This window comes from Corvus kubaryi, unplaced genomic scaffold (genome assembly GCF_017639235.1).
Source record: "Corvus kubaryi isolate FWS band 111438036 unplaced genomic scaffold, C.kubaryi_AGA036_p1.0 37396, whole genome shotgun sequence".
Classification (NCBI taxonomy): Eukaryota; Metazoa; Chordata; class Aves; order Passeriformes; family Corvidae; genus Corvus; species Corvus kubaryi.
In genome coordinates, this window is record NW_024581135.1 from 26,945,723 (window position 1) to 26,964,406 (window position 18,684).

Sequence of the window (18,684 nt, forward strand, 5' to 3'; positions counted from 1 at the left end):
TACTGTGGGAGTAACACACACGAAGAGTTGCGCTGTCTTTGGAGCTGCAGAGAAAAAAGAGAAAACAATCGCCCACCCTAGCATTTGTACCAAGTGACAGCTTTATGTTCTGAAAAAATACTTGTATTCTTACTGAAATTGTATAGTCAGGCTCTCAGTGTAATATCAATCATTCAAGGGTATTGCAATATCCCCGCTATGAAGATGTAGCTGATTCAGAAGGAAACCAGCTACCTACTGTGAATTAGTATGCACAACTTCTCCTTGGATCGGTTCCATACAAGCACATAGAGACTTGTACAGGTTGGTACAAGAGGTTTAAGGAGATGGTATGGCTGTGGGCTTATGAAGCATTATTTTTTCAAAAATGGTTGAATGAGTGATTTACAAATTTAAGACAGCCATTGCTTAAGCTACCAATACACTGTTTATTTGTTCCACTTGTTTCTTAATTTACCTAATTTTTATATGCTTATTAAGCAGTTTCCATCTATTTATAGGCAGCATTTATAAACTGTATGCAAGTTTCTTCATTCTTCCCCATTTCTAATTTAAAATACTACATTGTCTTCATAGATAGGTACTCATGCAGACTAGAGTTGTAAATTAGCATAAATGTACAACATGGAGCATACCAGTAAGATTAGATGTGATTGAGATGGTCCTATACGTTTTGATGCAAAGGGCTTTAGATACAAATCTCTGGCTTGGACATACTTCGTTTGATATGCTTTAATAACAGGTTTGAGCTATTTAATTTTGTAGATTAGTTATATAAGTAAAAAACTTTAAGAATTTATGCCTTCTAAAATACTATGAACTTGATACTTGTCTTTTATGCTTTAATTTCAAAATTAGATCAGAATGAGTGAACTCAATTTCTATATATAAATGGTGTCATTTGTGACATATTGGTGCTGCTTTCATTATTAAAAGGCTTGGTCACTAAGGGAAGTGACTTACTTTCCAGGGGTTTCCTTTTCCATTGGAATAACTGTGCAAGGATTATCTGACTTGCAGATTTTCAGATTTTTACTTGGCCTACAGCTGAAAACAGAGAATGTATAGAACATCTGTAAAATCAGTTCCCTGTCATACATGTAAAACAGTTTGGATGAATCTTCAAATGTTTTGATACCCATGATGATATCAGTAAATTAATTAGAAGACAAGGATGGGTCCTGAGTACATTCCTTGTAAAACCCCTTGAAGCAAATATTCCTGACTTCAATTGGCCACATGTAGAAAATATTTTTGCACTGATGTAGAAGGTCTAGCTAATAAAAGCTGATCTGGCAAAGATCTAATTGCAGGATAGAAGCTTGTAGTTTAAAAAAATTTTTATGAAGGTTTTCAGGAGAGATTTCAAGGCAGGTTAATAACACAATCAAGGTTATAGTCTACTATTTAAACTACAGGTGCCTCATGTAATGAGAACAGTTATTCTATTATGCTCAGAAATAGGAACTTCAGAGTTAGCCAGTTTATACTACAATGTAGTCACTATTGTATTGGAATTATTTAGCTGCTTAAACTACTCTTCTTCTTGTGTAACACACAAATTTGGAAGATTATGCTAGTGATGTAAATATCATAGGTAGAATAATCAAAAACAATAGATAAATCACAAGTTATCTTTCCAAGGGAGCAAAAGTAGCTCCTTTACTACTGATGGAGATGAGATTTCCACCTGCATTTCGGAAAATGGAGCATCATCACTTTTATTTTTCAGACCTTATGATACAAAAAGAGTTTCCTGACTGTGGTATTACAATCATGTATGTTCCTCACCTGCAGGTGCCACTGCTGTTTGTGACCCTGGTTTTTGCACTGTAAAATATCTATGCTGGTAGAAAGGCTGTTTTAATATAAAGACAGACATTGCTATGGTTACAGTGAAGACACATTTGGTACTATTATTTTAATACACAGGAAATAACTCCATCCCCAGGCAGGATTGGTATTATTATACCTGTGAAAGAAAAATCTTTATGAGTACTGTATGTGTAACAATGATGAGACATATTCTACAATATTGGCAAAATATGTTCATCATAATTCGGGTAGTGGCTGCCATCTGGCTATAAAACCACCAAATGATACCACCTTAATTCACAACTGCATAAATTTTACCAAAACTAGTCTAGTCTAACTGAATATGCTTGATATATTTGCTGTATCAGTGAAGCGGCAGGCTTATAGCATTTAAATAGACTGATTGTACTGAATGTAATTAACATTAGTAACATAGTAACGATTCTTAACATAGTAACAATTAACTCTTAATTGTTTTCCTGAACAACCATTGATGCCTTAAGAGGCCTCCTAGAAACAGAGACAAGACATGAGTAAGGGAATAAAAGTAGGTATTTATTTGAAAAGCCTTCAAAGGTACCCCCTGGGGAGCCAGAGGCTACTGCCAAGATGGACCCCAGGTCACGAGTTCTTCACCCTTTTATAGGTTTGGTTCATTTGCATATCAGGGTTAAAGCTTCAGTTAATGATGTAATTTCCCCAAGTTTGCCCCTCCCTTGAGAGGCTTTTGGTTTATACTTTTTGGCCTGGGACAATCTAAGTGTCCTTGGAGAGCAGGCCTGGAGAGGCTTTGTTATGCCTGCCTAGCATGAGAGAGCAGAAGTTAACAGGCCGCATGAAACTTCAGAGTTACACACCGGGCAGTACAGGATTTGAAAAATATGAAAGTTAAAACCTAAGGCATCACCATCTGAAATTCTGTACTCTTAGTCTTGGAACCAGATAGAAAACAAGCAGTGAGTACCACCAGCCTTTGAAAGTGTGTATTCTGGGTAAGACTGCCTAAGGGACAATAGAAATATTTTGTGCAACAGACCTTGATTTGTTTTTCAGAGAATGATGCAGCTGGATAGGAATGTTTGAGAAAAGGATTAGGCAAGAGAAGTTTAGTAAAATGAATATTTGCACTATGAACAGTGCCTTGAGCAATGTCATACAAAGATGACAAACTCCACTGAACAGTACATCTGCACTCACACAGTAACAAATGTTGTTTATTGGCTCTAAAAATAAAGCTCTATTATAATCTCACTCAGAAAAATTGTGTGAATATATATGTTTCAAAAAAAAAGATATTTTAGCCATGTTTTGGTAGGACCTTCAACTTCTTTTTAAACCTGCAATTTGTGACAGGATTATTTAAAAATTTCAATTTCTTCACCATGGAAGTACACTATGTAATTGTTTAGTGGCATTTATAGTTTCTTACTTGCTTGTCTAATTTTGCTTTTCTTTTTAGTGGCACAGATATCCTGTTGTTTGGATTAAAAAACTATGTAATATATCCTCCTTACTTTGTTACTAATGGCATAACAAAATTTACAGTAGGATATTCAGGTAATTGTAATTCCTAGTGCTGCAGAGCACATATACTGCCCACGGGTCCTTTTCTGCTATAATCTTCAATCCAGGCATTCTTATAGCACTCCAGAAGCTGCTAAGATAATTTAAGGGATACCAGGGCATTTAAAACAAATTACTAGAAGAGACCAGATGTAAAAATAAATCAATCTGTAAATACACCAGAGCAAAGGAAAAAACTGTTCTCTCTTTTTTCACATTACAGTCAAGTATGTTGGAAGTAATTTTAGGATAAGGTACAGTTATTGCTGAGTTAAACATTTTATTCTACTTTACTAAGCAAAGGTGGCAGCAATGTAATTTTTGATATCTGGATGTTACACAGATTATTCTGGTGCATAGTGTCTGCCAAGCTAATTAACTGTTCAATAGGGTGAAGTATAAGCTTTGGTATTTTCATGTACTTTAAGGTAGTCTGGGGCAGTTTTTAAAGCTTTAAGGTAATATTTATTCTTATTTAGAGACATCAGAGCAAACAGTAACAAACACTTCTAAAAAGTGACAAAGTCATTCATTACCACTTACTGGGAAATAATAGTTATTAAACCTTTAATAATTATGCTACAAATTTTCTCTTAAAAGCAACACACTTCTCAGCTTCATTTAACACAATGTTGGCAGGGCTTGAAAAGAGCTGGTCTGATAGTTTGTTTATCTTGCTCTTTAAAGGATGATACAGCAAACCCAAGAGTCATCTTGGGCTGGGCTTTTTCCCCAGATTGAAGCCAGTTAAAGTGCTCTGGCTGTTTCTTGATCCTTCCACAAACGTATAATAACATCAAAGAAACATGAGTTTGCCTGTGACAGACTTTAATATGCATATTATAAGTACAGAGTGAGCAGCAGGCTTATGTATGCTTCAGCTTATGATTAGTAAGTATTAAGTTGTCACATTTGATCTTCAGTGATGGCCTCCGTTCTTCTTTGGAGGAAACAGTGCATATTCAATGCCCAGAGCTATGACAAAAGCTGCAACTCCCCACTTGAGTCCCCTAGTAAAGACTTCTGTTACGGTGATAGGTCTTGCAAAGCCACCCATATATCTCCAGACTTCATTACTAGAAGGAAAATGAAACCAAAGGAAAAAAGATCAGTGGAGCCACTGTGACATACATTAACAGGAATATATATATAAAAGAATGATGAAGGTATTTCAGTTAGATAGACATTGAGGCATGTTCTGTCATTTAAGTATCAGGAGTTACAAGTAAAGTTCATGATATGAACTCTAACCCTTACACATGTAACTTGAGATACAAGGATTGCCAGCAAACAACACAATTATAGGAACAGAATCACCTCCCCAAAATCATGTAATTGTAGTCTTCTGTTTTTACTCTGCAACAAATCAGTGCCCACTAGCACTTGCATGGATTGGACTAACTACAAAGGCTAGTCACTGTGCTAGACAGTATGTAGCACAGTCAAATCTTACAAAGAAAGTTTCTGCAGACATAGATAACTCATCTTAGTGTTCAGGCACTTTCTGTTTCACAATATAACACTTAACTATACAAAAATCAGATGATTTAAAAAAAAATCGAAAAGATGGTGTTTAGCTTGTACAGGGTAGGTACAAACCTCACACTGTTTTGCCTTACTGTTTTCAACCTACATCATTATTGAAACATTAGTCACTGCTCTGACTACAAATACTTATTTGTAGCACAACCAGTGTAATCTATGGAGATGGGTGTAGTTTGTCTGTTGTAAGGACTCAACAGACCTTAAGAAAAGGAAAAAGAAGCACGCAATAAAATAAGATCTGTCATTGTGGTAGAAGATATGGGGGTTTAAAACAAGGGGGACAGATACTTATTCACAGATAATCTTGTGCAGATGGATTTTGTGACTCAGGATGAAAGCATATTGGCATGGAAGAGTATCTTCTAGGTGCCAGTAAAAGGTCTAATTGATACAGACAAAGTTTCCAAATATTAAATACAAAATAAGCTTTGTGAAAGATGTCATATGTACATTAATGTGCATTTGGCATACAGGCTGAAAGCAGATTTCCTGTTAAAATGAACTCAGCATACCAAAGGGGAGGGAGCTCTGAAGAGGGCTACTTTTTCAAGACTTGTGGTGCAAGACATTAATAATACAATCTTCTTCCAGACTACTGAAGCAAGTAACATGATACTTTAATTTCTCATTTGTTAAGGAAGATTGGCACGATACTTGTACTGTCCTATGGAATTGAAATACTACTTTACATAAAATTTTAAAAGTTCAGAAGGAATCATCTCATGCTTTGGGTTTGACTTTGTTCCTTATTTGAACCTGTGATTGGTTCAATCCCCTTCTTTTACCAGAGAAACAGGAGTTTTAGTTTATCTTGGAGGGGCAATAAATATTACATTCTCTTTTCCAGTGTGTTGTTTTGCAGCACTTCCTGAAATTGGAAGTATAGGCACTAACGGTCAGGTTAATTTACACTAAACTTACAATATTAAACTGTATCTTCTTTTTTCCTTTCTTAAATGGGAATAAGCCTATTGCTTGCTGAAAACAATTTTGTGTGAACCAAAGGGAAAAAATCTTATGCTGCTTGCACTCCACAAAAATGGAGGCAAGATAAATGTGACACAGGCCTGGAAAGTTCATTAAGGGCTGATATTTTGAATGATTCCTATCATCATTAAAAGTATGTTTTACTTTAGGCTTACATCTTTAAACTATTCCAAAGAAAAGAAAAAAGTGCTGTCAACCTCAAACCCCTCTAAAGGTTATAGCATGAAACAACTTTTTAACGGATTACCTATTTGCTCTTCCATTTTTCTTGTAATGATTTGAGTGAAGCCTTTTCTATGAAGACTCCTGGAACAGTTTGCTCATGCAACTTTTCCCTTACAGAAAGACCAGACTACTCAGCACAAAACATTTGGTATTTTTATTCCCCAAGATGAAAGGGTGGTTGAACAAAATATTCCATAATTCATGATGTGGGAGAAACACATTAAGCCCTGTTTTAACAGCTGCCTAAATATCTAAAAAGGAGGAGATATTAATTGTCGAGTGGTAACATGAGAAGTAAAAAGCTGATTCTCCATTATGTCATTCACAGTTGAATGCAATTCTATCCTGTATACATGTACATTTCTTCTTTTCAGATAAAGGCCTCCTGTTGTACATGAGGAATCCTATTCCCACTCAGAATGTCAGTGCAAGTTCCACCATCTTCATCAAGACCCGAGGCACACAATCTCTTTGCAGAGGAGGACAGGCTTATTCATATGTGCAGACCTAATACTACTTAGTTGTTTTGGTAAGTGAGGTATTGGTCATTGTGCCTGATCTGTGTCAGCATGAAACATCACAAAACACAAGGCTGCCTCGCAAGATGTGGAGACTGGTCAAGGTGATGCAAGGTGTGACCTTCATGCAAAAAGTAAACCAAGACTTAACTGAAATTCTGACTAATTTTCGCTGAAGAAAGAATTATCTACAATGACAAGGTCTGGTTGATGCTACAAGATGACACATCAAGATGACTTTTGAGGCTCTTGCACTTACCGAGCCCACGGATCCCTCAGACCCCGTTTAGCCAGCCTTCTCTGCACCTCCTCCAGTGGAGTTCCCTCGACCTTCCACTGCCTGTAGTCAGGGAGTTCCACTTTGTCATGGCCATGGCCATGGCCGTGTTCACTTCCATGTCCCATGCCTACAGGAAAACGTCAGTTTGTTACTTTGCAGAGAGCATCATCTTATTTCTATACACTTGCTAAGGTCTGAAGAAAAACCTGAGAAAAACAAAGACTTGGCTCTTCAGCTCCTTTTCAGCTGGCTCCAGTTCAGACAGATATACCTGTGGCAATCAACAGTTCCAGGGCAGATGGGTGGACAAGGAGATACACCTTACCAGTCACTTGATGAGGCTGAAAAATATATGCCTTATTTACATACACACTGGAGAACTATAAAAATATTAAGTTTCTCCTTAAAAACATGTGAAGGTGAACATTTTCAGCAAGATCATGAAGGACTGGAAGAAAATGACAGCTTTTAAGGCTCCATTTTCACAAAGCACCTGAGTCTTCTTTGAGCCAAGGTTTCCCACTTTAACACATATCAGGTAGCAAAGAACAGATTTACTGTCCTTATAGTTTAGAAAATTGACTAGAATGCAGAACACAGCTTCAAAGCCTATAACTTTTGAAGATGACTGCAGGCCGTGGAAACAAGCAAAGATTTCGTTGCATGAGGAAACTTGGAGAGCAGCATTAGCGCCGTCATTACCCGAAAAGCTCCCCCCAAATTAGACTCCAGTCTCCAACCTTGTCATAGAAACCCAAGGCCTCTCTCCTACCAATATTCACTTTTTACAAGAGAGGAGGTTATGCCCTGTCACGCACACGGCGCGGCCAGCGGGCTGCGCTGCAGCACCAGCCGGGCGCTCTCTGCCAGAAGAACCAGCACAAGCTGTGCCCAGAGATCGGACCGAGCGGGGCCGGGAGGGCACAACCCGGAGTGACAGCCACCCCCACTTCCACCCCCGCCGCCGCCTGCCCTGCCCGCACACGGATACCCCGGCGGCAGCAGCACGGCCCGGTGCCGGTGCCAGCCCCGCCCGCGGTACCTGCCCGCTCCGCGACCCTGCTCAGGACGCGGCCGCCACCCGGAACCGGAACCCACACGAGGACCAGCCGCTACGGCAAGCGCGGGCCAGACACGCAGGTTCCGGGAAGCTTCCGTTCCGGCTCTTCCCGCTGGCCTGCTGCGGACACGGAGGCCGTGGAGCCGCTGCCAGACCCCTTCCCGGGCCGCTGCCAGACCCCTTCCCGGGCCGCTGCCGCCCGCAGCGCTCCGACCCAGGGGGCGGACCCCGCACAAGGAACAGCGGCGCCGGCTCTGGCCGAGGGGTTGGGGGGAAGGAGAAGCGGAGCGGAAAACGGCCAATCAGTGCGCGGCTTGTTGCGGGGGGTGTGGCCCAATGGGCGGGCGCGTTGCTGAGGTGCGGGGCTGGCGGTGGCTGGAGGTGGCGGCGGAGGAGGAGGAGGAAGAGGGGAGCGGGGTGAGGGGCCGGCGGGGCCGGCGCCGGGGGTGGAGGGGCTTGGGCCGGCGCTGGGAGCGAGCATCTCCCGCTCTTTGCGGGCAGCCCGTCGCCGTCTGTCGCTGCCGGTGGTGCGGGCAGGGACGGAAGCCCCGCAGGGTCTGTGCGTGCGGGGGCGCGAACCGTTCTCAACACTCCCGCCGCCAGCGCCGCTCGCTCTCTCTCTCTCCTGTCCCTGCTGCTCTGCTCCCTCTCCTCTCTCCCCTTCCGCTCCCTCTCCGTTCGGACGGTGGCCCCCTCCCCGCGGTTATGTAAGTCCCGGCCCCCCGCCCTGCCCGCGGGGAGCGGTGTCGGGGCCCGGGCAGTGCCCGCTCGCTGCCCGCTTTCGGGGCGCGCCTCGGCTGGGGAAGAAGCTGGGGGAGAAATCGGAGCTGCTCGGGAGCCCGGCTGGCGCCAGGAGTCAAGTTTTGGTTTTCAGTGGGTACGTCTTAAAAGAACATTGGTTTTTGTTTCCTTAGGAGAAGTGGGGAGACATCCCGAAATCCTGGAAGTGCATTGAAAGGTAAGTGAAAGTGAAGAATTCTCTTGATAGCTGTTTCTTGAGTGAGGTGGCGACTTGGTTTCACTGAGTGCTTGTGTCGGGAGCTCGGCGGTTTGCATGCTGTGGCTATGTGACTGTGAAGTGTCAGTTGCCTTAGTATCTGGTTAATTAAAATTAGTTTTATGTTCATCAAACTTGAGCACGTAGTCTACTTCATCTGAAAAGAGACTGGTAAAAGTTAACCACATAGTCAGTGACTTATAAAGACTTAAATGATTCCTCAATTCTATATAATGCAATAATGTTTCTTTTCAACAGAATACATACTGTTGTATTAATTTTTGATACTCTTATTAAAATGAGAATAAACATCGTAGTGTAATGCTGGCAGAATTTTGGGATAGACTGTAGTGCATTTTTTCTATTATATTTTGATGGAAATCTACTTCTGGGTTTCAGGGGTTTTTAATAGGGATATTGGAAGCGCATGAGAAGATTTCCAGGAGGAATGCCATTATCATGTTATTAACAGTGAAACTGTTCTAAATAGAGTGCCATCTGTTTAATCCAGACTGCCTCAGTCTGGTTTCAGCATTGAATGCTTTTCACTGTGAGATAAAGTCTGGAAGATTCAGAGCAGTCTTTTTCAGGGTGAGAAGACCCATTTGTTTTTCTATAATGTATGGGGGGGTGGAATTGTAGGAGGGCTCTTTATTTGTGAGGTGCTTAAATCCCTGTCTTACAGAGGATGCAGTTCTGTCACCGACTCGCAAAGTATTTCTTGTTTCTCATTGTGGCTGAAGGTTAATGTTTATGTGTCCAAAGTCCAGTGGTGCTGAGGAATGTTGATGTTTTTCTCAGAATGTTTTTTTCGGTGACCCATAGACATGTCAGATACCAGATAACCTTGGTTTTATTCTTTGAGGGAAAGATACAAAGTCCTAGTTTTATTTATGTTTGGTGCTTTTTTTCCTTATTATTTGTTTTGGGGGGTTGTTTTTTTAATTTTGTTTTGTTTCTTCATGGTGCTTGGAAGCATGCCTTGAGTACTATGCACAAAACTATGCTGGTATTGCTGAATCTGTCACCAGGGACATTCAGGTCTGATCACAGAGTATTGGCTTTGTGTGATCTGTTGTGCATGAACAGAACTGTAGCAGAGGAGTGCACTTGGCAGGATTTGTCTTCAGGTACACCATCGCTTTCAGGGTTTAACAAGGTTTTGAGTAGCTGTTTTTGCCTTCCCCCTCACCCCTCAAGTACATAACAATTCTTGATAAGAAAAACTATGTGCAGTCAGTTGATCTGCTCTACCATGTTTTGTACTCCTCTATTTCTTTTTCTTTCAGTATGGACCATACTCTTTTAAAAATAAGACCGCAAATATGAGGGATGTGATATTTTGGGAAAATAGTAAGCTCTTTGATGCTGTATCTTCAAGTAAGTGAGTCTGCATAATTTCAAGAGGCCTACAAGTGTTGCTACAACATGTTTTGAGATGGAAGTTTTGCCATAATTAGAGTGTCAGTCTGAAGAAATCAATAGTATGCACAAGGAAATAACTTTAGAGAAATTTTCATTTTGTATAAAAAAGCCTCAACAAACAAGTAAATGTCCTCTAGGAAGGAAAGGTCATTGAAACTCCATGTACAAATAATCAGTACTTTTTGTGATTTATTGAGTTGATTTTTGGTTTTGTTTTGGTTTTTTTGGTATTCATCGTGGTGATAATTACTGCAAAGATTAAGTGTTCTAGGATAAAGTTATGTTAGCATCTATACAGCTATGCTAGTTATGATTTGCTGGGATTCCTGCTTGTGTTGTTAGGCGAGAGGAAGGCTGCAGGGTTTCTTGGACAGCTTTCAAAAGTCCATGTTTCCAGCAATTTGTGTTGCTGTGCATTCTGAATTAACAGATTGTGAAGTACATTACAGGTACCACTCTTCTCTGCCTGCACATCCAACGGTGTCTAGTGGTATCCTCTTCATAATTGTTTTCTGGAGTAGAGAGCTGTGTGATGGACGGTGACTTGAAGTATTTTCAGTTTTGAGATGACAAGAAAGGGTTGTGGGTTTTTTCCCCCTCAATATCAGAATACATATTTGAACTACTTATATATTGCATCTTTTTTCCCCTCTGAAATTGCATGGTACTTCCCGTGGTGTTGTATCAGTAGTTCAGTTATGTCATTGGGAGCCTCTTGTCATTTGAATAAAATGTTAATGCTGCTTTAATTACAATAAGGATGGAAAGGATCTTTCTTTAGTCCACCTTGGTTTCTTTGAATGCTTTAAAAAAAAAGACTATGAATGGTGGGGAAGGAAATTATCTTCTCAGGCATCATTAGAGAGCTAAATATTTTATGGATAGTATCACAGTCACTGTTTCACCTCTCTTTTAGAGAAGTGATGGGCTGGAGCAGTAGTCTTAGTTTCTTTCTGTTCATGGTGTTTGTTTGCTGGTGGGTTGGTTTTTTGTTTGGGGTTTTTGTTTTTGGGCAGCCCAAAGACCATTCTTTGCAGGAATAGCCATACTGGTCTGATCTGTTATTCTCTCTTGAAGTCTAAAGCTCTGAGACCCTGGAATGTGACAGGACCATTGTTTCAAGTTCTGCTTGTCTGCCACAGCTGAGCAGGTGCTCATTTGACAGCAGGTGCTTTACTCTTGCACTCTTTTCTACAATATAGGGTTACTCCTTAGGTCAGCTCTCCCAGTCTCAGTGGGGATGATGCGTTGTATGGATTTTTGTTTCATGGATATACTTAGAAAAACTTTTGAGCCCGTGTATGGTTTTTGCAGCTACCATGTTTTCTGTCAGTAAGAGCTGCACTTTGTGTGGTGTCAGTAAGTCATTCCTCGGTTCTGTTTTGAATCTGTTATCTGAGAACTTCATGTGATATTCCTTATTTTCTGTATGAGGAGAGGCAGACCAGTTTGGCTCTTTACCAAGCAGTTTAATATGAGTTGAGAATCTTGAAAGATTGGTTAATATGTTCACTCAAAGACTTGTCTGGGCTGGAAAAGCCATTACTTTTCTTGATGCTTGTTTCCCTATATTAAGATATGAACAAATATCAGGAAGTGAAGGTGGAGGCTTCCCCAGCTGAGTCTTCATGAAGGGCATCTGTGCCATTGTAATAACCATTAAAGAAGTCCCTTTCAGGGAAAATTTATCTGAGCAGAGACAGTCACAAGTAGTACAGTTTGACTTGCTACTTCGGTCAGTTACTTTCATTTCCAAACATAATTGTGAGAAGTAATTCTTGACTTATTTAATGCTATTTTCTACAGGGGTTTTTTGAGTAAGGAAGTAGTTTGGGTTTATGCTGGAAGAACTAGCTGTAGGTAAAATGGCAAGCTGGTTGAATTTTTCTCTCTGCACCTTTCTTGAATAATTACTGCTTCTAATAACAAGACAAATAATTCAAGTGCCTTTTTTTAACTTTAGTCATAGGACAGCTTTATGGAGTGACTCAGTGGATCTCCTTATTTTGTATAGAATTCTGACTTCAGTTTCTAAACTTCAAATAAAAGCTCAAGAGGTAGGAGGGGCACTTCTGATGAAATAAAATATAGTTGTGTAGTGGTTTGGTCCAAAATACTCATTACTGTTTATCTGCTGTGAGATAAGAGTTAGGAGAAATGCAAAACAGGCACCAAACTTGAAAGAATATAAAGAAGTTTATTAACAGACCTAAAAGAAGAAGGAAAAAAAATTATACCACCTTCAGAACTCTCCTCCTCCCCCCACCTTCCTCCTTTCTCCCACTGACAATGTGAAAAGACAACCCTTAAGATGTTCAGTCTGTTTACCACTTCCATAATAACCTTGTTCAGTCCATTTAGAAAGAGAAGTCTCTTCTTGCTCATGCTATGAAAACATTATCACAACGAGACAGCCGCCCACTTCCAAATATTGTTCAGTCCATTTAGGAAGAGGAGTCTCTGCCTGCGTGTGAGTCCTTTCCCCCGACTTGCAGCTTTTCCCGCAACTGCTTTCGAGGGTCCACTCTTGAAGTTTTTTGGGGTACAATTTTAAGGTTGAGCCGTTCAGAAACAAAAACAGAGGCCCTTCTCCTTCCCTGGGAGCAAAGGGTCTTCATCATCTTCATCGTTAGGACTATCTCTGGGAGCATCTCTAGGAACTGAGGTTTTCTCCTTTCCCATTTGGAGCAAAAGTCCTCATCTGGTTCATCTCTACGGACTGAGGTTTTCTCCTTTCCCGTTTGGAGCAAAAGTCCTCATCTGGTTCATCTCTCCCTGTCCAAACTTCTCATGAAATTACAGCTGCGTCAGCATCTGCCTATCTCAGCGCAGGTGCTTTTGCTCACGAGTTGAACACTCCACCCCCCATATCTTCATGAAATTACAACAGGATACTCTGATATATCATAGCTTCACAACAGAATTTCAGCTTTAAGCATCTCCTCTCTCTCTTCCCTCAGGTTTTCAGCTCTTCACAGCAATAAAAGGGTTACTCTCACCTCAGCCTTGCAGCTTTGCAGCTGGAATGTTGTATTTTTCTTATCGCAGTGGAGAGGGGGGAGAGCCGAGCCGCTCCGGCTGCCCACGGCAAGGCAGTGGGGGGGGGTTCCATGGCTGGAACAGGTCCATGGCTTCAGGATGGCCGTGGCCCGGCCCGGCCTGGCCCAAGCAGGGCCTGGCCGGGCCCGCTGGCCCCCACACGGGGCCTGCAGCCACCTGTGCCAGCGCCGGAAATGAGAGAGCCTGGAGGGGGAGTTTGCCTATTCTTAAATGTGGATCACAGAGGTGATCACAACTTTAAGTGGCTTAGAGAATTGTCCATATTCAAACTGGCCAGCTGATAGGTTCTATCAGTTCCCAGAGGACACTGTAAGCACCCCTTAGCAAGGACGTCCCTTCCGGGACTATGCTTGCTAACCTATGACAAGTTGTTTAGGAAAAACCTACTGTAAAACAAAATTCTGTATTGCCAGCAGTGCTACAAAGAAGAGAACATAAAAACCAAGATCAGGGACTGGGTACAATAGTATACAGTTTGCAGACTGTTTCAATACATGCTGCAGATTATCCATAATAGTAAAAGCTTTTTATTGTATGACAAATGGCCACACAGCAATTTTTCTTTCTTCTGTTAGTGTTACATTTTTCTATCAAATATAGTGGATTTGGGCATAGGGTTCAACAGATGTTTTATTATTAATCAATTCAGATGATTTGTGAAAGACAGAAATACAATTGACAAGTCACTTTTTTGGTCTTCCTTCATTGTATCCTGTTCCACATGCAGTCCACCTTGCCTCTGCTGCCCACTGCCTATGTCAGATCTGCTGCCTTGACCTTTTGGTGTGAGTCTGTAGAGAAATACAGATTTTATGTTCAAATTTACTAACTTTGCCTGAAAATAGAGAGCCAGAGACATTTGGAAAGAAATGCCACTAGGGTAGAGAAATAAAATGTTAGGTGTATAACTACTGTAAAGTGGTAAACTATTTATTTATTTCTCTATCTCTTAGTAGTGGTTATCATTGCTATCATTTGGCATTGAAAAATGCCAAATTCTCTGGCTGTGTAACACTGTTCAGCACAGGACCTGATGGAGATGGTTAGTGCAGTTTAAATCTGTTAAAACACTCTTTGAGGAATTTATCTTTCTGTGTGTTCTGTGGGGGTTTTTTTCTACAGGACAAAGTAGTTAATGACATCTCATTTTATATTGTATTGCTACGCAAGCATTCGGCTAACATTCCAGAAATGCAAAGTGAGTATTTTTGTGTGTAATCTCCATAATTTAGCTAATCTTACTATGTTTTTGTTTTAATTACTGTGATTCTTGAGAAAACTGAACCGGTTAGATGTCCTGTAGTGGTGTCTGCACTGTGTATGGTTCATGAGTTCTTTAAATAGTTACACGTTGCTGTTCCTCTGAATTCTGCTTAACTGAAATGTGTGACATGGACATTTGTGCAGACTGCATGACTGCAGTTTGCTGATTCATACAGGGCAAAATCGATATGTCTGGAATATTTTTCTGTTTGCATTTTTAGTAGTTTATAAATTTTAAATTGTAGTTTTATTTAGGGTCTTCCTCCCCTCTTCTGCCTTGGCTTGACCCACATGTGACCTGGGGAAATGATTTGGCATCTGTCTGGAAAGACAGTGAGAAAATTTAAAAGAATAATCTTATTTTTCATGGCCATTCAGCTGAGAAGATACTGGATTGAAAGATGATGAGCTGAAATATGTGTAAAATTTGCTTGCGTTTTTTCCTTCCTGTCTTAATTTATTTTCTTTTTATTCAAATAGTTTGGCTATTTCCGAGAGTTCTGGTGTCTGTTTCTTTACGTCTCCTCTTCATATTTTCTACTTTGTCTTTTCTGTCTCCTTTAGGTTTGAGGATATCTTGAGCTTGAGGAGAGGCTGGAGAGCAGCCCCTCTGGATGCCTGCCTCTGTTCTGATTTGGAATAGGGCCACAAGGTAGAAAACTTGATTTAGAAAAGGTTATTAAGAAGTCCATAGTAGTTACTGTAGTTATTTTCCTAAATATCCTAAGCACCAGATCTTGGAGACACATGGGCATAAGTGTAGCAGATTTTGTTGTAGAAATTAGCTCAAGTTAGCTTGTATCTGTAAATTTGAATATTGTATTTCCTGCATGTAAAAAATTAGCTAGAATTTTAATTTTTTTTTTTTTTAACTTGAACTTTGTGAAGCTGTGGTATCTTATAACCAGTGTGCCCCATGTGTAAGCTACAGTGGTGTTTCCACCATCCCCTTCAGACGGTGTGGTAGCAGCATTGTGATGGCTGAACATGAGGGTCAATAACCTTTTAGACAAGATGTGTTTCAGAAGGTAGGAGGCTTTTATGTAAACTTAGTTATAGAGCGGGTGGAGTGAGCAATTTATCAAGCACCCTGGTACATGCCATCAGAGTAGGGCAAAGAACAAAAATCGAAAGGCTCAACTTTGAGTTTGGTATCTCTGTATTACTCTGGGTTAGAGGTATACTTTTTTGAAAAGAATACTTGATGCTTCAGCATGTCACTGTGGTTCCTCATGTGGTTCCATGGTTTGGAAGCCCACATCTAGTTAAAAAAGGTAATTAAGGAAAGCTCCCTACGTAGAATGGTTGTTGTACTGGTCTTTAGTATCTGCATGTAACAACAGATGATGTCAGATCGCTTGATAAATGTGGATACAGAATGCTGTCAGAGTTTTGCGGATGAAAATTATTCATTCCTCTGGAACAGCTGAAGTAAGTGCTAAGATTCATATATACTTCTGCAAAATTAAGGTTAGAGTTTGAATTTCCAAACTTCTGTTGTAACCATGTTGCTTTGTTAGAATATGTAAAACTGAACTTCAGTAGACAAAACTAGCACTTGTGTTTGTAGCTAGAACCCAGCCTCTGTAGTACAAGTCTTTCTTTGTACAACAGTGATAGTATAAGAGTAAAAGGGAGTGTTAATGTATTTTCAAACTCTTCATATTTTAATGACAGCAGTGGGAGAGACAGATGATTGGTTAAAGTCCATTTACTGTAGTGAACTTACACAAGAAGTGATTGAGGAGTTTAAATGATAGTAATGTGCCCTTTTACATAGAAGTGTAAGGCATGCTGACAAAGGATTTATCCCAGCAAAAGCTCATATTTCTTTGTGTAACAGTGGAGAACTTTACACTGCTTTTTTTTTTTTAAGATGTTTTGTTGAGCCGAAACAGCATAGAGATGTAAGCTAAATATGGACACAGAGGGGAGAGCAAGGGGGTTTAGATGTGGAATGGAAAAATTACTAGATCCTTATGCCTGTGGGTTTAGTTTTTTTAAAGATGCTGCTTTCTTGTTCTTAGCATAGAACAGGCCTTAGATGAAATTGCTGAGCTTCCAAAGCTGCTTCTAGATTGTTAATTATGTATTCATTCTGTGTGATAGTTATGTAATAGGCGAACCACCATACCCGATGGTCTCCAATGTTGCATCTGTACAATAATTTCAAATAGTAGCATCCTTAAGCTTCTAGAAGTTACTAAACTACATCTGTGGCAATTTCTTGGGAAGAGAGATGCTAATTTTGTTAGACCTTACATGAGCTGTTCTGATAGCTTTCTTCATGTTAATGGACTGCAGCAAATTGCAGTCCAAATCTTGCCATGTCAGAGTGGCAAGAGCTACATGAATATCTCTAAAACAGTTATGTGTTACCTATGGACATACAAATAGAGATAGCAGTCTTGGACTGGAGCGTAAGTTGAATGGAAATAGAAAAACCTAAAATACTAGATGAATTTAAGCTAAGCATTCATAAACTGTATATCTGCACTGTTTATTTTCATAGACATCCTGTGACAGCAACCTTTTCTTAAAATCACAGGTGTCACATGCATTGCATGATTTTCCAGTGAACAGGGAGGCTAGGAGCAGGCTACTGCCTTTTCTGTTTGCTTAGATCGGTGCATCTGCCAAGACATGTTTCATGTGTTCTGACTCTCTGGCTTTGCCTTCACCCATGTTAGTGTAAACACCACATGAGTTTGAGAAGCTTCTGTGTATCTGTTGAATAAGAAAACTTCCTAGCTTGCGTTTCATTTGGGGGAGAAGGAGAGAACAAGATTTTCTTTCTCCTCACTACAATTTGGGTTAGAAGTTGAGACAGCAAATAAAAATGTTAAAACCGTTTAGGCATGGCTTGTTGTGCGTGTGTCTCTGAAGGACCAGCTGCAGAAATGACTGAGATGCTCTCTTGCTTGTGCAGGTATTGAGTAGGCTTGGACTATGCATGGTCATGTAAGAACAATTGCTACGTTCAGAATATGCAATTTTCTGCATCAGTGGTGAACATACTCATGCACTCATTCCTTGTACATGCAGAAGTGAAACCTTGTTGGGATAGTTGCAATTTGAAACTTTGTTGGATTTGTCTCCTCAGCCATAGAAAAATGTTTTTGAGGCATCTGGGTGTTTAAGTCTTTGAAATGGTAGCTGTGTTCCACACATACCTTGTGTTCCAGGAATCACGGCATTAAACTCTTTGAGAGAATACATGCTTTGTTTTTTCCTCTCTGTAGGTTAAATCCCTTCAGTTAGCTGCAGGTCTACTGCGTTTTTTCACAGTTAATGTGTACAGTTTACATTAACTTTGAATTTTTTTTTCCCCCTAGCTACTTCAGTGTTGAAGTTGAGTAAAACTTAGGATGCTAAGGCAGAAGAATAAATGTGCAACAGTGGGATTTTATGTTGGTTGTGCACTAAGTCCTAATCAGGTTAAGATCATGGATGGATTCCAGACCAAATTAGGGGTCAGGGGCCAGTACTAATTGGCATTGATGCTGCTGAAATTGTGTAATTGAGTATTGTGCTGATTTTCACAGTGTGTTTTGTGGGGGCGGGCCCCCCCCCCCCTATTTGGCAATTTCCAATTTACTAAATGTTCAAAGGTTATTTTTGTTATTTTTTCTGTGCCCTTTTTCTCAGACTTGCAGGTTGTGGTCTATGCTAAAGACAGAAAACTAGGTAGGTTCAACACACAAAAAGTAGAAGGAAGTTCAAGAAAATTGAAGTACAGTGCCTGTATATATTAATTTTGTCTAATAAATGCAGAAAGCTTAAAGATCTCTTGGTCAGTGGAGGAGTGGGAGTGCTATGCCTTTTTCTTTATTTTTTTTCTCCTTTTTTTTTTTTTTTTCCTTTTTTTTTGTCAAGTGCTGGGAAAGAGCTGCTTCAGCATAGTTTCTTGTCATTTTACTGAAACATTTTGCAGGAACCTTATCAC

The 18,684-nt window shown here is 40.3% G+C and overlaps 2 protein-coding genes across 8 annotated transcripts in view; one reads left to right on the top strand and one right to left on the bottom strand.

Moving 5' to 3' along the window:
• Window positions 1-4,189: 4,189 nt before the first annotated feature.
• NDUFB3 (NADH:ubiquinone oxidoreductase subunit B3) lies at window positions 4,190-8,063 on the bottom strand. Of its 2 annotated transcripts, none has more exons than XM_042040887.1 (3): window positions 7,976-8,063; window positions 6,913-7,060; window positions 4,190-4,454 (listed from the first exon to the last, which is right to left on the bottom strand). In XM_042040887.1, the coding sequence occupies exons 2-3, from the start codon at window positions 7,056-7,058 to the stop codon at window positions 4,298-4,300; spliced, it is 303 nt and encodes a 100-aa protein (XP_041896821.1). In that variant the 5' UTR covers window positions 7,059-7,060; window positions 7,976-8,063; the 3' UTR covers window positions 4,190-4,297. The 2 variants fall into 2 exon arrangements, with proteins under 2 accessions (XP_041896821.1, XP_041896822.1); XM_042040888.1 differs by having other exon boundaries at window positions 7,925-7,996.
• Window positions 8,064-8,112: 49 nt separating this feature from the next.
• The window catches only part of FAM126B (family with sequence similarity 126 member B), a 70,427-nt gene continuing 59,855 nt past the window's right edge, over window positions 8,113-18,684 (top strand). For 2 of the 6 annotated variants that reach the window (XM_042040877.1, XM_042040878.1), the window contains exons 1-2: window positions 8,359-8,410; window positions 8,908-8,951. The gene's annotated coding sequence lies outside the window, so the exon portion shown is untranslated. Of the gene's footprint in view, window positions 8,299-8,357; window positions 8,411-8,907; window positions 8,952-9,389; window positions 9,582-15,327; window positions 15,391-18,684 lie in introns of those variants that run through there. The other 4 variants (XM_042040874.1, XM_042040872.1, XM_042040875.1 and 1 more) reach the window with 4 other exon arrangements.